Source organism: Monopterus albus, unplaced genomic scaffold, assembly GCF_001952655.1.
Source record: "Monopterus albus unplaced genomic scaffold, M_albus_1.0 scaffold38.1, whole genome shotgun sequence".
In the NCBI taxonomy this organism is placed as follows: Eukaryota; Metazoa; Chordata; class Actinopteri; order Synbranchiformes; family Synbranchidae; genus Monopterus; species Monopterus albus.
Window position 1 is genome coordinate 2,756,568 of NW_018127918.1, and position 22,311 is coordinate 2,778,878.

Sequence of the window (22,311 nt, forward strand, 5' to 3'; positions counted from 1 at the left end):
ATATATGGGGAAAAGTGTGAAGGGTAGCAACAATAGGATATACTGAAGGATATGAAACTGAGCTTCACCAGGGTGCCTTTTGAATGTCAGGAGCCCACCAGTGCTGAGCTCCACCTGAGTTTAACCCCTGGATATACAGTAATAGGCTCTGATGTCATGTTAGAGAGGGCACTGTAGAGAGACTGTAGTGCTGCAGGGGTATAATCCATGGCTGACTCCTTGGCTAATTTTCAAGTCTCAGATACATCCATGCCCCAGAAAGGCCTCGTCTGTGATACCCTGATTTATTTGTGTACAGTCGCAGGCAGATCATTTGCCCAGCATGTTACTGCATTTCTTTAATGGGGGTGGGGGGTAGTTTGGTCAGGCATGAAATGTGGCAATGTGTTGTGCTTAAAGACAACAATGGACACTGAGATATGAGAAAAGCCATGCTGCATTGATACTTTACTGACATTTCTGCTGATTAGTCACGTATCAGTCCACTTCATGATGTACATGACTTCTCTGTCTTCAAACCTCTGTTTTGCATTAAGCCGATTTCCAGACTGCACTTTCTGGTTCAGTTATCTGCTTGAGTATCTGTTATGTAAGTAATGTAATTTTTTTTCTATTGACTATTGAACATGACACGACCAATATGAATGGACACTATGGTATTTCTATACCAGACATGTACTATACGTATAATGCACTAGATAAGAGTTGTTTTTTTTTTTTGTTTTTTTTGTGGACCTTTGGCAGTGGCATCTCACTGTAGGTGGTTTCTCTCTCTTTGCAGACATTGTGCCTCTCTTTAGCTATTTTCAGACATGCACTGCAACCTGAACTTGTATAGATATGATCTGGAGGAGATGGCATTAAATGGACCTTATTCTGCCGGGTCCCTACCAAGTCTGTGTAATGTCCAGTTGAGCCCTTGTGTGAATTGAGCAGATTATTGCCCTGAGAACAATAACAAAGCAGTATTTCCAGTAAGAACGCGTCTGTAACAGTCTCTTGTTGTGTGCTGTTGTGTGGGGCATCAGATCATGTCACCAAGATATTTTTGGCCCAGGTACAGTCCTATTTAAAGCATCAAAGTGTTGATTCAGTGGTGCCAAATATAACAGAGGTATGTCCATCGTGCATCTGTGTTCACATTACAAGTGGCTCGTTTGCTAAGTTTATATGCCACATTTCCTCAGTAGGTGTTGGAACATTTTAATGAAATAGCTACTGAAGCAGACACAGGCAAGCTGGGGCAGACAAGCAGGCTTGTAGTGAAGTTTAAGTGCACATAAGTGCCATTCACCCATAACTCAGATTATAAAATATATTTGGGAAACATTTTGCACCTCTTATTGTGCTTGTTGCTCTTTTCTTTTTTTAAATACAAAAAAATAACTATGACAATGGTAACAGTGGTCAATGTGATTCAGGAGAAAAAGAGATTCCAGTTAGTCTTGTAGCCAAATGTTCTATAACAGCTGCTGTTTACTGTCACCCTCTAACATATGTTTTAAAGGAGATTTCCACAGAGAGGAAGCTGTTAGTCTTGGGCCTGACATAACAGCCTTATGTCATTGAAAATGTCCTGGAAAAACAGTGGGAACCCTGAATAATTCACTAGCTATCAGCCCATTAATTGAGCTTGAAAGTAAAGCTTAGCGTTATTGCAGAGTTCATAACCTATCCAGGGACATCATTTTGTCAATTCACAGCTGCTATAATTAACGCGATATTTAACTTCATTTATTGCCAAGTTTCTAGAATGAAAGCTTTTTTATTTTCCAGAGAGTGGAGGAGGGGATGAGGAGACAAGAGCTGCTGGATGCAATAAGGGACAAAGAGAAACATGAAGAAAATGTAGTGAAATCCATTTCAGAATTACGTATTCAGACGTCTTTGTTTTGTCTGACCAACAGGTCAAACAGACAACTAATGTCATGGCTTGTCGGTAGAAGACAGATAATGAGCTGTTAACATATAGTATTAATACTTGTTCTGCCCAAATGATGCAATGGTAAATACATATGTCAGTACAGTTACAGGTGGTGCATTGGAAATGTCTGACGTTATCAGTATAAATCATACTGAGGTAAAATTCATCATATAACTGATAGAAAAGATGGCCATAACTATAAAAATAAAACCAGAGCTGTTAAAAACAACTGGAATGATCCTTTAAAGAAAAATTGGGGGTGTTCAGTGTTAGTTTGGTGACCTCATGCCTCACAATGACAAAACTATTTCTTACCAGACATAATGCTGCAGCAGCTTGCTCATTCCTGATATCATGTCAATATGAGGTGGTCTGAATCTTTTGTAGCAGACTAAAATTTGATTCTTTGACAGTTGCCAGCCCCACCTTTTCCTTGAATTTTGAATCTGAGAAATTAATATTAGGAAATGGCAAAAATGAAAGGGATGTGAGTTTTGTGGTCAAAACAGCTTCTCAAAATAGCTCAAAGTTGAATATTAAAAGCCAGTTTTCCCATATTTTTTTTCCTAGCCCGCAACTGTTTCCTGCATCATCATCATCTCGTCAGCATGTGCCCAGAAGGCTCTGTGTGATTCGGAAAATTATTTTCTCTGCTGGGGTTTCTTGGTTACTGCACTTTTCTTCCAACTCTAGTGAAGTCATTCCTCATCTTCTTCCCTCTGCATGCATCAGTGATATTTCCTTGTCGTTGCAGATGCTCATGTCCAGAGGCACAGCCTGCAGAGGGCGCAGAACCTCCTGCAGGAAGAGGTGGCACATGCTGAGGAGCATTCAGAGGTAAAAGACTGACAAAAAGCTGCTAAACTGGAGCTTTTGCCTCTTCTTCTTGCTGAGAATCAGTCTTTCATTGTGTTGGCAGTTCTTATGTGGATGATTCCTGAAAAGGCTGCATTCAGCTGACATGATGGCCCACCTACTTTTGTGCAGTATGTACAGGGAGCAGTGCAGGCAACGTGAGAGAAACTACATATACTTCCACCATAGCTGTCTCTAAAGAAATCCCTAAACATACTGTTAGAGATGGGATCAGCCAGTTCCACGGAGGGTCTCTTCCAAGTTGGCAAAATACCAACATCAACAAAACAACTGTAAAATGTAGCAGTTGTGGGAGGGTACTCACAACGAAGGGGCCTGCTGTTGTTACATTGTTTTCTGTGACTTGTAGCAGTGTAACATTTACCTAAAGATTATGAATGCTAAGTGCACACTGTTACCACATACAAAACAGCTATTTCCATACTTGATATTCATGAATGATAAAGGATGATCAATAATATTTTGTTGTGTGGCTTCTGCTGCTGCAGCACTTCTCCTGCCAAGGACCCAATGCAGCAAATGACGAGGGGTCAAACAGACATCACTTAGTTTTAAAGGAATGGTCTGACATTTTATTATAATATTGGGTTGCTGCAGCTAAGGAGGTAGAGCAGGTCATTCCCTAACCAGAGGGTCTACTCTGGTTAGTTTAGCTTAGCGTAACATATTAACCCGATATACACTGTATGCTGTGTCTCACTTGTTGAATTTAATATGCGACATTATGAATAAAGGAAAATGTCTATGGGAATACGTTCCAACGTGAAAATCACCAGGCCGAAACACATGACATGCTCAAATGAGCAGCTTAGATTAAATATTCATTTGCCTGCTTGGCTTTTACAATAGTGTGCCAAATCTCAACAAAACCTCATTGCCATCCATCCATGAAGATACTAGAGGTTTGTGATGTTTGTCTCTGTGTAGGCCAAGTGAACATTTTGTTGGGGCTGCTCACGTTTTCACAGTTTTGGTATAAAATACTGTATATCTCTATTAACATTATTTAAAAAAAATTTACTTGATGGGAAATGTGCAGCCTAAAACAAAATAATTTCCGCATTTACAGATGTCTAATAAACCAAGGCGTGAAAGGATCAACATAATGAGATCATCATTGCAGCTTTACTTCACAGTAACAGAACAAACAGATCAGTACAGAAGCATGTTTGCACTCACCAACACTTGCCTGTAGGCTTGAATTGTGCTCCTTCATCACAGAACTGCGCTGATTGTCTGACATACATGTACTGACATGACACAGACAGCACACACAGCTGCTTTTGAATCCTATTTTGTCTCATTTATGATTAATAGTAACCAGTGGACCTTGCTCAATGTCTGCTGTAGAGACTGGATAAAGATAACATCTGTATTTACTGTTTTTTTTTTTTTTTTTTGGTCAAATATCTTAAGAGACATTGCTTATGTCTTTGGGAGCATCAGTTGTAATCACCTGATCTGTCAGCTCATGGTGGATTATAGGTGGGGTTTGATATCTTCTTTATAAATTGTGTAGCTACTTGTTCTGATGCTAATATGTTTCTGCTTCAAAATTCCTGGCATCATTTGTTCAGATTGTCCAGATTATGTCATTACATGGCGACAAGGTACATGCAATGTCTGCATCAGCCAGCTCCTGTTTTTGTACAATATAATTAAAGTTATAATCTTTAAGATATTAAACAGCTTTAAAAATTACCTGCAAGTGTCAACATGGGTCAGTTTATTCACGGCAGCAGGGGTTTACATTGTGCCTCAGTGACAGTTCAGCTGTCAGTCCACCATATCCTGCCCAGTCAGAGGATTGGAGGCTAAAGAAGCTGTTTTTACAAAGACACTTACTGTCATTTTGTAGTAAAAAAAAAAAAAAAAAAATGTATCAATTTCAAAATCACATGTACCGTTCATTTTAAATGGAATAGTTTTTTTTTTTTTTTCAGGTAGAATTTTAATGAATAAATCCTAAGCTTTCCTATTTGATTTCTATACTATCAGTGTTTGGCATATTCCATTGCCTGGTATAAAAATAGACCTATACAATGTCTTTGTTGGAGTAATTAGTTATCAATACACAGTTTAATGTGGCAGAAGTTGGGTGAGCATTCCTGTGAAAGCCCAGTATTCTAGTTACATGCTGTTTTTAACCATCACACCACAGTGGGTGTCAGGCTGTGTCGTCATGAATCAGCTTGGCCTCTGGACCTCTGTCAGTGGCTTGACCCAGCGTAAAATCTACATTGTATCTGCTGCCATGGCCGACCTCACTGGCAGGTTGATCTGAATCAGTGTGCATTCATGTGTCAGCGCACATGATCATTTGTCTGTCTTGTGCACTATACGCTCCAAAAGCTTCAGCTGCAGTCCTACAGTAATTCATAACATTCGCCTCTGGGAACGTGAGGCATTAGCAAGCGATCTTGTTTAAATCCAACATATTCCTCTGGCTTTAATTAGGGCAGTGAGGGAGTCTTGTTCACAGATGAAACTCACGCTGCTGCTTCAGGCTCAGATTGATCGGTGTAGCATACCTCCCCCACCTCCATATAGCTTCAAACAGTGCTTCCATTACTCGGTCATTAGAGCATCTGTCTTCTTATTGATTTACACCCAAAGCAAGCCATACAGCCTTGGCAAATAAATGCTGACAAATCACCTTAGTTCAGACATATCAGTAAATATTTAATACAGGCATGTTGATTTATAGCTTCTTTTGGACATATTACTGGACATATTCACTAATTTGTGTTCTCACATTATTTTTATTTTATGATTTTATGTGTGTAGATGTATGTTTAACAAAAGCTCTGTGATTTAGCAGACCTAAATCAGCACAAAGACATCTTTGTGTTCTGTGACTATCTTCTCCAATCTCAGACATTTTATTAAGCCCTCACATGGACATTATTGGTTCAGTGGAAAACCATCTTGATTTTCATGATAGTTCCTCACTGACATCTCACACACCAGTTTGAAAAACATCTATTCAGGCTTCCTCTATTTGTACTGTAGTGGCACTGACCATGAAAGTCTTCTTAGCCTGCATGTCAGATGGAAATCCTTGTCTTTGAAGACTGGCCAGCAGCTGCTTCTTCTGTTGCCTAAAGTCAAGCAAACTTTCTTTATTAGGAGGATTCCTCATCAGGTACCAACATGAACAAAGATGTCTGTTGAAGGAAACAAAACTTGCCCTCACTGCTCATATACATCATCCACAACAGTTCAAATCCCCCTTCAGCCTTCAAACTGAGATTGTTTTACTTTATTCATGCAGATGTGAGCTGAACTAAGGGCTCACACAGCAAATTGGTTTGTAGCTTCAATTTCTCAAGGGTCTGCTGATTAAGTGTTAAAGCTGCTGGATTGCAGCCAAGAGGGGCTTAATGTTGTTCCCTTTTGTATTGTAGTTTTTGTCACAAATACTGATTAACTGTGCATAAGACCTAATTATGAAGGATTCTCCAGCAGAGATCTTGCTGCACACAGGGATTTTCTTAGTTTCTTAATTAGATAAAGGAAACCACATTTTGTTTATGTGACAAAGATGTGAACAGTGAGAAACTGTCTGGAGTGGGTGAAATAAAAACAAATAACTGGATACTAATAAGGTTACATTTAGTTGACATAAGCAGAAGGAGCCAGAACTTGAACTTCCCTCTAGCTGTCTTTTATTTGTTCCTGACATAATGACCGTTTCTGTCACTTGCCATCTGAACAGTGCAACACTATGAACGTCTTTCAGGAGAGACTATCTGATGATAAGAACCTTCATCTCTTTTTTTAAATGATGTCTCCCCTCTCTCTGCAATGGCAGGCATTTCACTCTGAATGGAACCATGATGTGATAAAATTGTCAATGAATTTGTTTAGCCACAGAGGCTTTATTGTTTCTGCCAGTTTTCATCACTAGTGTGACTGTAAAAATATTAAATTGTGTTCTAGGTGGAAATAAAAATCTCAAGATCTTAATCCTAGAAACCCTGTGTGTGTGTGTGTGTGTGTGTGTGTGTGTTTGGCTCTTTGCCTTTGTGAAATGTATTAATGACCAAAGTGTGAGTGAATCTTTGCTATTTAGTCTCAGGCTTATGTAGAACTGAATCAGAGCTGGCTTTAAAACACTCACTGTGGTTTACGCAGTGATTACTTCATAAATATAACTTCTATCATCAGCGTCAGGATCAGACTGGGCTTCTCACATGCTGGGAAATACACACAGACAGATCACACAGCTTCAAGCTTTGCCAAATGTAACAGTTGCTGTGCATGGACCATTGTTAGCTGTGTAAAATGTACTTACAGTCCATGGGTAAACATCCCTGAGCTGAGAAAGTCCTCTTTATACTGTGACAAGTCTATTTGAACGACTGCCTGTGTCAGTTTGTTTTTCTGCTTTGCCTCGCAGGAGCTGCTGGAGAAGTTCATGGAGGGAAATATAAACCTGGATGAGTTCTTGGACTCCTTCCAAAGCTCGAGGAAAACTTATCACATCCGCCGGGCTCAAGCAGAGAAGATGCAGGAGTTCGTTGAAGCTAAGCGGCAGCCAGGCAAAACCGTGAGAGTGGAGGAGAGCAAAGTCCTGGAGGTGAAGGACTCGGAGCAGCCTCAGCGGCCAAATGGCTTCGTAGCACAGGGACCTCTTAGAGTGTTCCAGGTACGCTATGGCCTCACGCCAGCCATCCTCCTCCCTCATTACCCCGTTTCACCCCCTACCTTGGCTCCAGGACATCAAGGTAGCACTCCCCCACCTGAGCCCCAACTGGGACAGACCCATATCCTCAACCCCAGCACCCCACTTCCAGGACATGGCCAGCCGGTTGGCCTCAGGGTCATTGGACAGTTACCTGGGGGCTGGCCGGCTAATGGGCGGCCGATTAGAGTGCAGCAGCTTTACAGGCCCAATCCTCAACAGCCTGAGCCACCATACCGATAAGTTCAAGGAGGATTTAAAGCCAGTTTGAGTGTTTTTCCAAGACGTGGGATCAAACAGTGGCCGTCCATCATGTAAGCAAACACTGATCCAGAGACAGATAGCGCTGCAGATGACCATTTCTGTTCTCCATCCATGACACACAAATGTGACCATCAGGGGAAAAGGAGCAGAGCAGAGATAGTGAGGCCGCAGATGAAGAGACAGGTAGGACTAGGGACCAGTTTTAGTAGCTGGCTCTGTTTTGGGTTCAGTGAAATAACCAGATTCATTAAACTCCAATTCTTATTAATTTCTTATCAAACCTTTTATACCCCCTTATTCTTTTTCATTAGTAAAGACCACAAATCAGTTTCTAGTTAAGGACATTACAGTTTCCTCATGCAGTGGCAAGACAACACATCAGTTACAGAGTAAAGGAAAAGGGTGTACATATTAATGTAAGGACAGAGAAAGGCAGCAGAAACAGTTAGGTTCAGATAGAAAATGTTAAATGAAGAATTAAATATAGTTTTAAAATCATGAATAACATTTTTAATATTATTAACATTTTCATCCCAAAAACGACCAATGTCAACAACACAAGCTGTCTTAAAAAAAGTTCTACATGTAAATTCACAAGGTTCCCAGCAGAGAGAGCAGCAGACATAAAAGCTCTTTTAGCCTGTTCAACGCAGATGTTAGGCATTGTCTAAAACCCTTGCCTGAAATTGGTTACTATGATACAGATTTTGGAGAAAAAAATAACATTAACATGCACCTCATGTGCCATCCACATAGTCTGAAATAAGCTAAACCAATATTACCTGCTAGCAAATTGTTTAAATCATCCAACATGATGTATTAATAGATGTATTTAAATCAGAAGAAAAGCATCATTAAAAAAAAAACAAACTTAACACTCAACACTGCAAAAGTGGAAGTTCAGCCTTTTATTGTGTGCCTTTTTGTTCATCTGACAACAATGTGTTGTCAACTGCCTGGTCAAATGGGAACCAAGTTTTTGAAAATCTTAAATTTTGTAGATTAATACCTTCATTTTATTGGCATTTCTTGCTCATATTTCAATAAATAACAGGTTCTGCAGGACCTCCTGGACCGATACATTTCTCGCATACAGTAGTGTTATATGTTGGTTCACCAGTGAGGTACAACTGTAGTATAAACAGGTGTCCAGCTTCCGCCTGCAGCAGCTTCAGTATTTGGATACAGAATGCTACTGCTGTTGATTCAGTGTGCCAGATGCCTGTAATTAATATTTTGTATATTCTGCTGCATATTTCATTTTCAGGTTATTAACATTAATTAGGCAGTCACTAAAACAGTAGTATGTCTGCCTTCCCAGCCAACAAAAGGTGATTAAATGAAATGGATGGAGTTATTTTACCCTTTAGTTATATGAAATTGGATAAGGGATTCAAAGGGATTCAGATTCTGGATTTGACTTTGTTAAAATGTCATCAAACCCTGTTCCTATGGAAGAGCATGAACATTTTTATAGTTTTTTTTAATTTTTATTTTACATGGACTGATATGATGCACATGGATTTGAAGCCAAATAAATTAAAAAAGGATTTCATTGTTCATCCATACAACAGAGGACAGAGAGGCTTTGTGACATGGCAGGAGTCATTAAACCGAATGATGATATAAAGGGGTGTTTATTATAAACTCACTGTTTTCACCTATCAGATGAGGCAAAGATTCATAGTTGGAACCATTGCCAAGATAATAAAAGTTGACATTAGGTCACTGCAAAATTTAAACAAAGAGAGAGGAGCAGTTTGTGTATTAATAATAATTCTCTGACTATATCTTGTCAGTATTATTTGCAGTATCGTGTGTTAGCATCACAGATGATTACCCAAAGCCTACTTGTGCGATATGTTTGAGTGATTTATTTATTCATGTAAATCCTATTTTTTAACTTCAAAGCTTCTTGTTTACAATGTTAAATCAAGAGCTACTTCTCTTTGCAAGGCAGCCAGTGTTTTTATTTCTCCCTCAAACCGAGATGTAGAGTGAGGGTAGTTTAATCTTTGTGAGAATACCAGTGCTCTGCGTGCCCACAGCTGAATATAAGGAGGTTTAGGAGGTTTCCTTCTTACTTCAGTCTCGCTTTTCTCTTTATCAGACCTTCAGTGTTTAAAGGAAAAAGCTTTGACCTGTAGTTATAATTGTTCTGTTGAATATACATTCTGCTAATTAATAACTCATAAGTGCATGCTTACAACAGCTTGACAAAATGAAATGAAAATGCCTTTTATGCCACTTTGGTCACATTTTCATAGTTTTGGCCATCATCTCAATCTGATAACACCCAGACAAGTATTTGCTGAGATCTGTAAATGCAGCTACATCACTACAAGGAAGAGCCCTGAGTGCCAAAATGTCTTGGTAACAATGATACATATTTGATATAATTTCTTCAGCTCTGCCCATGTCTTTGTATCCCAGGTTTCTTTTCTGATGATCTAAACCTAGGTATAATATGGCTGGTGTTTGTATTCCTACAAGCAGCATAGTGTATTAACTGAAGCACCAACTTCTAATCAGTGGCTAGAGAGCCTCTGAGGCTCTGGAAAAGTTTGCTACAAAAGGTCTCCTAAAGACATTCCCCCCAAAATGTGGGGATGCTTCATGCATAATTTGGAAACTAAGGCAAACTAGTGCAGTACATTTTGATAGCTAGTATTGATTACTCAGTAAAGTGTTCTCTTGAGTATAGATTAAAGATTGCAAATGGGAAATATGGCTCACAAGGCTCTGTCCAAAGGTAACAAAATCCCTCTGTCAGCACCTTTAAAGTTAACTATACAAGTTACAGTGCGTCTTGTTTGTTTGATCCATACAAAAACCAAAGTGTAAAAAAAAAAGACGTGGATTTACAGCACAGTTAGTTGCAGCTTTATGGCTTCAACCCATTGTTAGTTTTTTCGGTTAATCTGGCAGGTTTCCGTATTTTCTTAACATTTTATGATTAATTGATTATTAGTCTGTTTTCTTTTATTATTTCTATGACTAAATTATTAATTGCTAAACTCTGCTTAATGCCTGCAAGAAGACACCAGGAGGTTACCACAGTGTGTTTTTTGTCTTACACTTTAAACAAGACGACATGTTAATTAATGAGCAAGGAGATTTTAACACCTTTGGACAGAGCTAGGCTGTTTTCACTTGTTTCCAGACTTTCTGCAAAACTAAGCTAACTGGCTGGCTGTAGATTCATATTTACAGACATAGGACATAAACATTTGATGTAGCCGGGCACTGGCTCCAGCCAGACATGTAGGTCTGAGTCCACTCAGGGTTTTTAGATGAAAAAATGCAGTGCTGCTGCTTAACTTGTAGCACAAATGGACTCAGAGACCTCATAACCATGGATCCCATGCTGTCTACCCTCCCCCAGCCCTCTAGCTCTTTAGTTTACGGGTCATCTATTTTCCAGGTAATTTTGTGGAAAGCATGCTCATATTTTCCTACACTAAGCTAGTATTTAGCTGTAAATTACAAGGATATTACTAAGAAAAGCGGTGTGGTAGTAATTATAAGGGAAAGAAGGGAAGTGTTAGTTCCAATTTTCCAAGTTTCTGCTCATTATGTTACTTTTTTTTAAAGAAAAAAAGGAAAAAATTATATAATAGATGAGTGAAAAATAGTTTATAAACAGACATCAGTATCCATCAGTTTCCTAGAAAAACAAAAACTCTTAATTTCAGTTCTTTATCACTAAACCGATGCATGTTTTTGACCCAGTCAACTGGTAAATATTAATTTAAATGACATTTATGCCACATATTGGTTGAATTACATGTTTACCTGTAGTTTTCAGTTGCACTGGAAATATTTAGTTTTGTATTTGTAATTGATATGATGATCAACAAATGAAACACTGCATGTGATAACATTTCACTGGCTGAGCAATTACTGTTATTTCCTGTTGCAGTTGAAAACATGTTTTAATAGTATTTCCAACAGAAAGATAAAGAGAAACATTTCTTGTTATAACGAGATACCTTTCTTATTTTTACAAGATACTTTCACATTATTACAACATAGCATATTTTCTCGTTGAAATGAGATTACTGTATTTTCTCATAAGATCAAAACACTATGAATACCAGTAAAATATAGTTTCAAATTTATGGCCAGAAGAACCCTGTAATATGACAGCACACACTCTAGAGCGGAGCATATCATTTCTACAATTATTCTCAAGATTGTGTTGTGCTGTAACTTTCCAGACCAGACCTATAAACTAAATCACATTATGTCTAAGCATGACTATTGTTCATTAACTATTTTCACTTACTTATTACATCATTTCCAATTTTTTTTTTCTAAATCTTTAGAAAATGATGATGAGATTTGCTAGAAAATTCTTTAAATGTAAAATAAAATGTCTTGTTTTGGTAACAGTAATGTCCACCTTTATCAAGCTTCACTGGTATTGTACTGAGATAAGATGGTTCATGTAAGACCAGATGATTTTGTTTGGTATATCCTCAAAATGTAAATGGCTTGTTTTTGCAAATGTGGTTTTGTTTGTCCAGTCTGTTATATTGTGTCTCTTTTTTCTCAGGAACCTATCCCAGCAGCCTCCTTTCAAAAAAAAGAGAAGTGAATGTTACCTTTAGAATTTAAATTCCAACAAAGTGCAGCCACTCACTGAGCCAAACACCTTCAGTTCAGATGATTTGCCTCACAGTATCTCAGATGAAGGGGGCTTCGTAGCAGATGATTATGAGCAATGTCAAAGCCGATCAGTGCTGTAGTGAGTGAAAACAAGCTAATAATATCCAAGTGAACTAATTTCTGTCACTCTACAGATCAGCTCATGTGTTCAGTAGATACAGTATAGCATGTGTGAGTGGACACACATGGCTATCCAAAGCTCTCACTTTTGAATTCATTGTCGTTTCTTTTTTAACTGTCTTTTTAAATTCAAATGATGGTTCACCAAAGTACATTGGCCTCATATGCAAACTTAAATGCTGTACTGTTATTAAAATGTATTATGAAGTGCTTCACAGAAAGTTACATAGGTTAGAAATATGCAGGAGAAGTCAGATATACCTCAAAACCAAACAGAAATCAGCAAAAGACATCTAAAATAATAAAATAAATGTAAAGTGAAATGACTGGCTGATTCTCTATTGAATGATCTTCAAGTTAAAATTATGGTTAACTAAACTGAAGGGGCCTCATAAGTGTTTATGGGTTTACAGGGGGGAAAAAATGGTTGAATTGCTCATACTAACTGATTTGCATGTGAAAGAGAGTGTCAGCCTACACAATAAGGCACAGCTGATGTTTCACATGCTTGTCATGCCTGTAATTAATTCATGTTTAAGGTCAAATTGACACGAATCTTGAGTATGTGTATTTAAATGTGCATAAAAACATGAGCGCTTGAAAACATTTCACTTAAATTTGTCATAAAATTGCCACAGTAGCCTGTGTGCTACACAATACATGGCTGCAGTGTGCTGTAATGGCTATTTTCTGAGCCAGAGTAATTGTACTAAATGGTCTAAAGACACAGACTTTTTATATTTTCCAGACTCTTCATAGTCACAGCGCCTCATTAAAGATGGAAGCGTTTCAGCTCACAGCTATACCTGACGGGTAGGCTGTACATATCAACAAAATGGTAAATGTTCTTATTTATATGCTGTAGCACTAGTCAAAATGAGAATCTATGAAGTGCTTCATACAATCATAAGTAGGTTACAAATACACAGGAGAAGTCTAAGCTTGGAGCTGAACGGAGGAAGTGGCAAAAACATCAAAAAATGAAATTGGCAAAATAAATTAAATTACTGCTAAGTAGTAGTGATTCCCAACGTGGATCAGGGAGAGGAAGAAATTAAATCAAATGTGTCCATTAATTAATGTTGGCAAAATAAAAATGTAAAGTTATAGACTCAACATTGCATTAGTTAAGATTTACAGATGTAGTAAGTGCTTGATGGAGAAAAGAACAAGAGTACTTACCTTAGTGACAGAAGGTGTGTGACTGGAGGTAACTGTCTGTGAGGTGATGCTCAGCATAGCAACCTCATCCTTCATACAGGCCAACTGGCTTGAACTCTGTAAGTCCTGCCATACTGTCTGTATTTTTGAAGCTAATTACATGCAGCTTTGGACCCTTTATGTGGCACATGTGGCAGCTGAGCAAAAATCACATTAAATATTTATATAATGTACATTAGGCTATACTCTGTCTCTGTGTGGCTGCTAAATTGTAAATCTGACAAATATTTTTGCTGGCAGCTGACTGCTTGTCTGAGCATCTGATGTACCGAGCTACAGTGGGCAATATGTGTGTTCAATCTGTTCAGTGAAAACAAAATTTCAAGAGCAATGGTGTAAAGAGGTTGTGCAATATTTTCTTCATTTTGTCATTGAAGCTTTCTCAAGCTAGTGACATTAAAATGTCAAAATCTCTTCATCCCAGTTATCAGATCTGGATTTATCACAGTCACCCATGAGAACTGCCACTAAAAACAGACTTGGCTGCTTCACTTGCTTTTTTGAGGGTTGTCACCTTGGTTAACTTAGACTTTAAAGCTTTAGCTGTGTAAATGAGATGGCTCTACTGATGGCAATGTCATTTGGCCTGAAAATGTGAATATTTCAACAGGATTAAGATAAAATGAACTGACATTAATTGTCCCCTGCTGACTTTGGTGATCCTGTGAGTTTTTTTTTTATCGTCACCAAGAGTTTGATGACTGGGTTTTTGAATGAAACATTACAAAAAAATCTATTGGATGGATTTCTAGGGAGTATGGTACAAATGTGTATTTATTTATGCTGTATTTAAGCAGGGAAAGTCTCATTAAGATTGACATCTCTTTTTCAAGAGTTCAGCAAAAAGGTTATTGTGTGAATTTAAGAAGATTTCCTATTCAGTACTTTATGAAGTCATCTTGGATGTGTGATATCCATACTTTAGGGCACAAACACTGCTTCATATTGTATCTATGAGGCCTCTGTTGTATTAAACCTGGTTAATCTGAAGGATAAAATGAGGAAGTTTCCTAAATATCACACTGTAAGAACAGTTCGACAGTTGGTGCATTTTCTCCAACCCTAATTAGTTAGTTTGGTTGGTTAAATGGAGGCTGCTGGGAAAGTTCTTATGCATGCTCAGCTTTGCAAATGCAATCTACGGCCAGGCTGGCATATTACTGAAGAAGACTTTCAGTGGAATAACATCTCCTCGTGCTACAATGTGTGTCCAGTCAGCACTCCAACATTCAAGTGACCTTAATATACAACATGTTTACATGTGAAATGCTTTCCAATTGCTTCCCATATGGAGTCGTCAATAAAGTACGTTTGTCACTTTGACTAAACTTGGGTTTGTCATAAGCTTATGTCAAGTCTGCATTTTTAGATATGATGATTTTAATTCCTCTTCTCTGTGGAATTTCTTCTACTACTACTATCATAAAATACACACAAACAATACAGAGTTACAAAAGGCACAAAACTTTAAAGATTACATTTTTATATTGAAGTAAAGGCCCATGGCATATACAAATTTAACTCCTCTGAATTTCTCAGACCTATGGTTAGGGCCACTGTCACATAAACTAAATCTGACATTATAAGAGCCAAGTATAATATTTTAAGCAGTAAGCTGTAATGTTACAAGAATTTTAAGAACATATTATTGCATATTACTGATTTTTGTTTCATTTTCCTATGCGCATCTGCTTTGTTTTAGATAACAGATAACTCCACCTCAGTCTAAATGGCAGCTCCCAACTCTGAGGCATATCTTGGCTCTGCATGAACTAATGCTGAAATGGCACACAGCTACCCACCAAACATTTGTCAGCCCAGTGTCCAGTTACCACTGAACCCTTGCAATTTGGGAACTCTGTGTTAAAGGGGCTATATCTCTCATAAAGTCCTTTCTATATTGATTTAAACTTACTCAAATTAAAGCTGAGACTTTGATGTATCTATTTTTTATTTCAAATTGAGTGCGCTGAAGCAAAGAGGCTGAGAACAAAAAAGTGCAACTGTCTAAATTCTTACAGTCTGGACTATATACTGTCTGACCTATCTCCGTCACATGGTGAATCAAGTGTGACTGCCAAGAGCTGGTTCGCTGATAACAGATTAACATACAATTCTGTACCTTCCATTCAGTCCTCTCATCTCCAGCTGACTTTTTTTTTGCTTTTCAGATGCTTCAAACTCACTGTGCCAATCCCTCTGAACAGTTCTTTTCATTGTTATGCAGATGAAGCCCAGTTAACTCGCCTCTAGAAATCCAAACAGGATGAAAGCCATTCTAGTCTCTGCCTCACTGACAAAAATGTTAGTCTTAAGAGAACAAATCGACTGCCTACACCTGCTGTCATCATAAGGTCCATCACTCCGACATGAAGCAGTAGATGACTGCTATCAGATGTTTTATTGCTGCTGTCTTCTGCCATCAGTAAACTACAAGACATTGGGGAAAGATGGGAACATGAAACGTTTGTAAGGCTGAACCTTTTCAAACATCCCCGAGCTTTTGAGAGTCTGTTGGCAGAAATGGGACAGTTCAGAATAAAACTAATTATTGTAGAATTCATTGTTTATTATTATATTTTAGTTACACTAAATTAAAGTGGTGCTCTGATGCTCTCTAATGGAAAGGCCAGCTGTTTTTAAGAATGTTAATGGCATTTGTTTACTGCCTTAATGTAATATTGGAGAGAGAGACAGCAGTTATGGTGAGTAACAAAAGCTTACATCAAAAAAGACAAGGCCTCACCTCCTCTTACTGGGTTTTCTTTTATTCCCTTTAATACTGAAAATAATAACCAGCTGTGGTGGAAGAAGTTTAATCAAATAGAAATGCAACAGTGGATTCTACAGTTCTGAATTCAAACTGATAATCAAGTATGGGAACATAAGTGTTATTAGCTAAATGTATTTAAAGTAAAAGTGACTGGTAAGATTGGTTGCCCTTAGTGTTTTATTATTCATCAATATCAGTATCAGTACTAACATGTAAACATGTACAGTAAGAAGCTGCATAGTAGACCTGGTCAAGGTTGAGATCATTTTAACCATTACTGTATATTTTAGGGTTGGTAAGGTATTCAGTTTACAACCATAAAAGACTGAAAAACAAAATATTCACATATGTTCACAGTTGATTTTCACAATAGTTGTTGATTACATTTGTGTGGAGTGACTAATTGTTGTGCCTATACTATATATAGAGTTGGGTAGTTAAATCCTTAAAAAATCATATTTTATATATTGATCATATTTGGAATGTAAAATAATTATTATTTAAGCCAACACCTTAACATTACATATTTTGAAAAGGTAGAATTTGTGGCAGAACAGTCGTATTGATTTGCATTAGGTCCATACAGGTGTACCTAATAAAGTGACCACTGAGTGTATACAGTATTCTAGTTTTTTTTTTTTTTAAGCTACATATCTATAGTATGCATCTGTTCCTGTACTTCTGCTGTGACAGTTTTCCTATGTGGGATCATTAATGTTTATCTCATATTAACTCTATCAAATTTTACTCTGTAAAGTAACCAGGCACTATACAATACAATGCTGGGAAATAAAGTATTAAGTCACAGAACATGAAACTATTCAAGTACATTTACTATAATTGAAATTGTAATAACATTGTGTGGAAAACACCAAAAGATATTAACCTGCAAAGAATATATTAGCCAATTCACAGTGGGGAAAAAGTTTTATTCCAGCTAAGGATGTTAATTTCCCTGAGACAAAGTTACAGTATTTAGCATATGACAAACAAAACATAGACTGGTCACAGTTAAAATCATTTCATTTAGCATCTACATTCACAGTTTCCCAATTATCAAGGCATATACGATGTGTCAACATGACAAAAGACAGCATATACTTAGTGTTTTAATAAGAATAGAGAAAACTCAAAAGACCTGCTCTACTTTTTATTTGTTCCTTAACATTTATAGCACAGAGTTTTTCATTACAACTGGCTCAGGACATAATTTTCTCAAGATGTACCTACTGTGCCATCCACTATATTACCCCTTTCATTTAAACATCAGAATTTCAATCCCTCTTCCTCCAGCTTCCCACATTATTTAGACATAATCACTAGCCCCAGCGGTGCATTTATGAAATGAGCAGCTTAACTCTCATCTGAATTTCTATCCGGACAATTTAACAACTTTTTGCAGTTTGAGGTAAAATAGCGGACAGATTCAGATGTTCACTGAAGGAAGCAATGTGACCAAACATTTCTTCACCAGTGTACACAGAAAGTCTGACTAACAGTGAAACTAAAAGGAAGTGACAGGTGTGCTGCTTTTCACACTTTATGTCCCACACCATTATTTATGGACATTCAGACGGAGTGTATTAAAACGCAAGGGCTGTGCTGGTGGGGGGTTGAGGGGCTGCGGGGGCTCACGTATACATTACGGCCATGTTGTGATGAGTAGAGGTGAGTGGCTTCATTCCCATTTCCAGCCCACAAGTTTCCGTTGTATTTTGGTTAGCCTTAGTGCTAATGTAACCTACTCTCCGTTAGTATCAATTTCTGTCACCACTGTTGGCATTGATAGATAAAAAAAAAAGCACCGTTCTAACAACCAGTAGCCTAATTAACAAAAACGCATGGCATGTCATTACAATATGTTTGTAACTGTGGCCCAAATCTGAGAGTGAATAGCAGTGAATGATCATGGTAACATGGTAAACAAGAGTCTCATGGGCATCCACATTCTGACTGTTAAACACATCAGTTGTCAGGCTGGCTGACTGGTCTAAGGTGCCAGGCTTAAAGGTTTATTCCTTCCTACAAGATGGGTTTCTGTTCGCCAGATGGAGTCATGGGTTCAAGTCCCACCCCAATGACAAATGTTATACCTGTAGGTTTTAATCGGGGCTTTGAATCTCGGTTCCTGCAGTCCGTGTGTTGAAGTGTACTTGGGCAAGACACTGAACCCCCAAGTTCCGCCACTGGTTGAGTTGGCGCGGCAGATGGCTTCCTCGGTTCTGTACTGGAAACAAATTCCTTGTGTGTAACATACTTGGCCAAATAAAGGTGATTATTATTATTATCCCCTGCATGTGACTGTCATTGCAGCCCCTCTGCTTGATGATGACTGTGGCAAAAGTTGAACCTGATCCAACCTCTTTGCCATACAGGGCTGCGTTGTTTCCTGGAGCCCCCTGCGGTGCTGGTGTTGGCTGCAGCGAATGCAGAGGGCTGGGTTTTTTCACACCTTTGAAACTCAGTCTGAATGCAGCCTTACTTTGAATCAGAGAACAAGATGCTTTCCTATCAGCTCACATTTTGGTGATGTCCATAGAACTGTGAATGTCAATAACTTGAAACCCCAGGTTGTCAATCCCCATCTTCTGCTGGTTGTGGCTATTGTGGTTTCTCTGGTCTGTGTCAGTTTCAAAGCAGTGGATGCAGTGGGGCGTGGTGACCCGGATGCTTTTAGAGAAGTTTGAAAAATCCACATGGTACTTTCCCGTCTTAGAGCGTGAGATGATGGGCACAAAAGTATATCCCCACAAAATCTCCTGTGGGATATAGGAAGTTCGGACCTGACAGGAGGAGCTGGTAGACTCGGCTGTCCCATCCAAAAAGACCACTAATTCAAAGTCCTGCTGGGGGAGAGTGTCAGCTGACAGTTCATAGAATGGACTTGAGGTGTTAATTACATGGTAGAGGGTCAGAGGGCAAACAAAAAACAAGTTATCCTTGCCAGCGTCAACCAGAAAGTCAATGTCCACCTGGTCTAGAATGATGGTTTCTCCATCTGGTGTGGTTGTTGTCTTAAGCAGCTTGCCGTAGATCTGGCTACCAATTAGTAAGGTTTTTCGAAGGTTGGCAACTCTGATCAAGAGACACAGTCTTCCATTCCTCAAGCAGATGACAGCTGTGTTGCTGAAGGTGACAGTCTTTGCCCTTTTTTTGGGTAAGGAGATTTTGGCCAAGATGACGCCACACATGAAACAGTTGATGAAGACACCGCTTAGAGACTGGATGATTATTAAAGCCACTGTGCCAGCACAGTGCCCAGTCAGTGCCCTGCCACCATACCCAATGGTGGTCTGGGTCTCTAAGGAGTAGAGAAAGGCCGTTGTGAGGCTGTTAACATTGTCTATACACTGGACATGTCCTTCTGTACGATTCTGTCCAGGCAGATCACCGTTGCTCTTTGCAAACCAGTACCACAGCAGGGAGAAAATGAACCAGCTTCCTGTGAATGAAGCCACAAACAGAAGAAGAACAAAGCGCCAGCGGATCTCCACGAAAGTGGTCCAGAAATCCACCAGGTATGCAAAGTGGTTATTGTATTCAATGTTACCAAACTCAATGTTGCAGCGGCCATCTTTGGTGACCAGGCGGTTTTTGTGGCTTTGGTGCCCAGCTGGCTTGATGTGACCCCGGAACAGCTGGAACATCCTGTAGCTGAAGGAACAAAAACAAGATTAGTGTAAAAATACGTCTGTAATTTAGAGCTGGAACTCTTTACTGGGGAAATACCAACAATGAAGAGCAACAGCAGTAGAGTAGAGCTAGTTGAACCTTTAACAGGCCATGTAAAAAAGGTTCAACATTTCCATATATTTGATTATTTAATTAATTTCACTGTAATGGCCACACAGTTAAGACAGAGAAATTTGTTTGTGTATATTTTAGTTATTTGTATAAATTATTCCACTGTCATTGTGCTATGTTATCTCCAAAAAGTACTAAAAACACATCAATGAACCATACTGTTGTACTGGGTGATATACCTTTACCGTGTGCACTGGAGTTTACAGTCTTATGCAAAAGTTTAGGCACCCCTTGATAAATAACAGATTTTGGTGATTTTTTATTTGAACAGATGTTAACACAGTTTCTCTTGGAAATGGAAAAAATGCACAATATTTTCAGCAAACAGTGATGCATAGTTACTTCTTATGCCATAAATTGAACAAAAATAAAAAATAAAAACATTATTATGGCATGGTGCAAAAGTTTGGGCACCCTAAGAGTTCCAGAGTCTCAAAGTCTCTCACAAGGTATCAGACCTTAATCAGCTCGTTAGATCTGATGCACAGCAACAGCTGTCATTGGTAAATGCCAATTTCAAAGCTGTACAAATACTTTGACTCTTCAAACCTTGTGCACACACTTGTGGACACCCAGCAACCATGGGTTCCTCTAAGCAGCTGTGTAAGACCCTGAAAATGAAAGTTATTGATGCCCACAATGCAGGAGAAGGCTACAAGAAGATAGCAAAGCGTTGTCAGCTTGCAGTTTCCACAGTAAGAAATGTAATTAAGAGATGGCAGATCAGGGGAACTGTGGAGGTCAAGATGAGATCTGGAAGACCAAGAAAACTCTCGGACAGAACTGCTCGTATGCTGGTCAGAAAGACAAATCAAAACCCCCATTTGACTGCAAAAAACCTGCAGGAAGATTTAGCAGACTCAGGAGTGGTGGTGCACCGTTCCACTGTGCAGCGATGCTTGCACAGACAAGGCCTTCATGGAAGAGTCAGCAGAAGAAAACCTTATCTGCGTCCCCATCATAAAATCCAACGTCTGAAGTATGCAACAGGACATCTACAGAAGCCCGATGCGTTTTGGAAACAAGTGCTGTGGACTGATGAAGTTAAAATAGAACTCTTTGGACACAATCAGCAAAGGCATGTTTGGAGAAAAAAAGGAGCAGCATTTCATGAAAAGAACACCTTGCCAACTATTAAGCATGGGGGTGGATCTATCATGCTCTGGGGTTGTGTTGCAGCCAGTGGCACAGGAAACATTGCACGGGTGGAGGGAAGAATGGATTCCACTAAATACCAGCAAATTCTGGAAGCAAACATCACACCATCTGTAAAAAAGCTGAAGCTGAAAAGAGGATGGCTTCTACAACAGGACAATGATCCTAAACATACCTCGAAATCCACTATGGAATACCTCAAGAGACGCAGGCTGAAGGTTTTGGAATGGCCATCACAGTCCCCTGATTTAAACATCATTGAAAATTTGTGGGTAGATCTTAAAAGAGCTGTGCATGCAAGACGACCAAAGAATATTACAGAACTAGAAGCCTTTTGCAAGGAAGAATGGGAGAAGATCCCAAGTACAAGAATTGAAAGACTTTTAGCTGGCTATGAAAAGCGTTTGCAAGCTGTGATATCTGCCAGAGGAACATCATGCACCAACTTGTTGCTGTAAATATTCTCTATTAAAATATATGTGGATTAATCCACAGTGAAAATGGTTCCTAACAAATACACTATCCACTTCTGTTTGATTAATGTTTACTTAAAACTGAAGTGTCCAGCTGTCTTCAGTAGAATAACATGAGCTTTGGATTAAGTGCACACAGAGTATGGCAGCTGGAGAATGAAGCAATTTGTTGAGAATAAGAAAAATATTGACTATCAGCTGCCATATTTTTTAACCTTAGCCCCAGTCGCAACCAGCTGTAAGGACCAATGCTATACAGAAAACACTGTTTGAAGGGAGAACAGAACAAACTTTGACAGATGACAGATTCATGTAGGTGCAATTTGACTGCATATTCTGCAAT

At 38.8% G+C, this 22,311-nt stretch overlaps 4 protein-coding genes across 6 annotated transcripts in view; 3 read left to right on the forward strand and 1 right to left on the reverse strand.

The window, feature by feature from the left end:
* Positions 1-8,298, forward strand: part of vps37d (VPS37D subunit of ESCRT-I) — a 21,725-nt gene extending 13,427 nt beyond the window's left edge. Inside the window, exons 3-4 of the mRNA XM_020598621.1 lie at positions 2,679-2,761; positions 7,203-8,298. Of these exons, the coding sequence (XP_020454277.1) occupies positions 2,679-2,761; positions 7,203-7,730 (611 nt within the window). The 3' untranslated portion in view covers positions 7,731-8,298. The remainder of the gene's footprint in view (positions 1-2,678; positions 2,762-7,202) is intronic.
* Positions 1-22,311, forward strand: part of rad51d (RAD51 paralog D) — a 477,561-nt gene that overhangs the window by 351,539 nt on the left and 103,711 nt on the right. The window lies entirely within an intron of this gene.
* Positions 1-22,311, forward strand: part of LOC109959351 (N-acetyltransferase 9-like) — a 561,041-nt gene that overhangs the window by 159,343 nt on the left and 379,387 nt on the right. The window lies entirely within an intron of this gene.
* LOC109959340 (ATP-sensitive inward rectifier potassium channel 1-like) lies at positions 17,495-20,523 on the reverse strand. The gene has a single exon (XM_020598607.1). It carries the CDS (start codon positions 20,181-20,183, stop codon positions 19,053-19,055), a length of 1,131 nt encoding a protein of 376 aa, XP_020454263.1. The 5' UTR covers positions 20,184-20,523; the 3' UTR covers positions 17,495-19,052.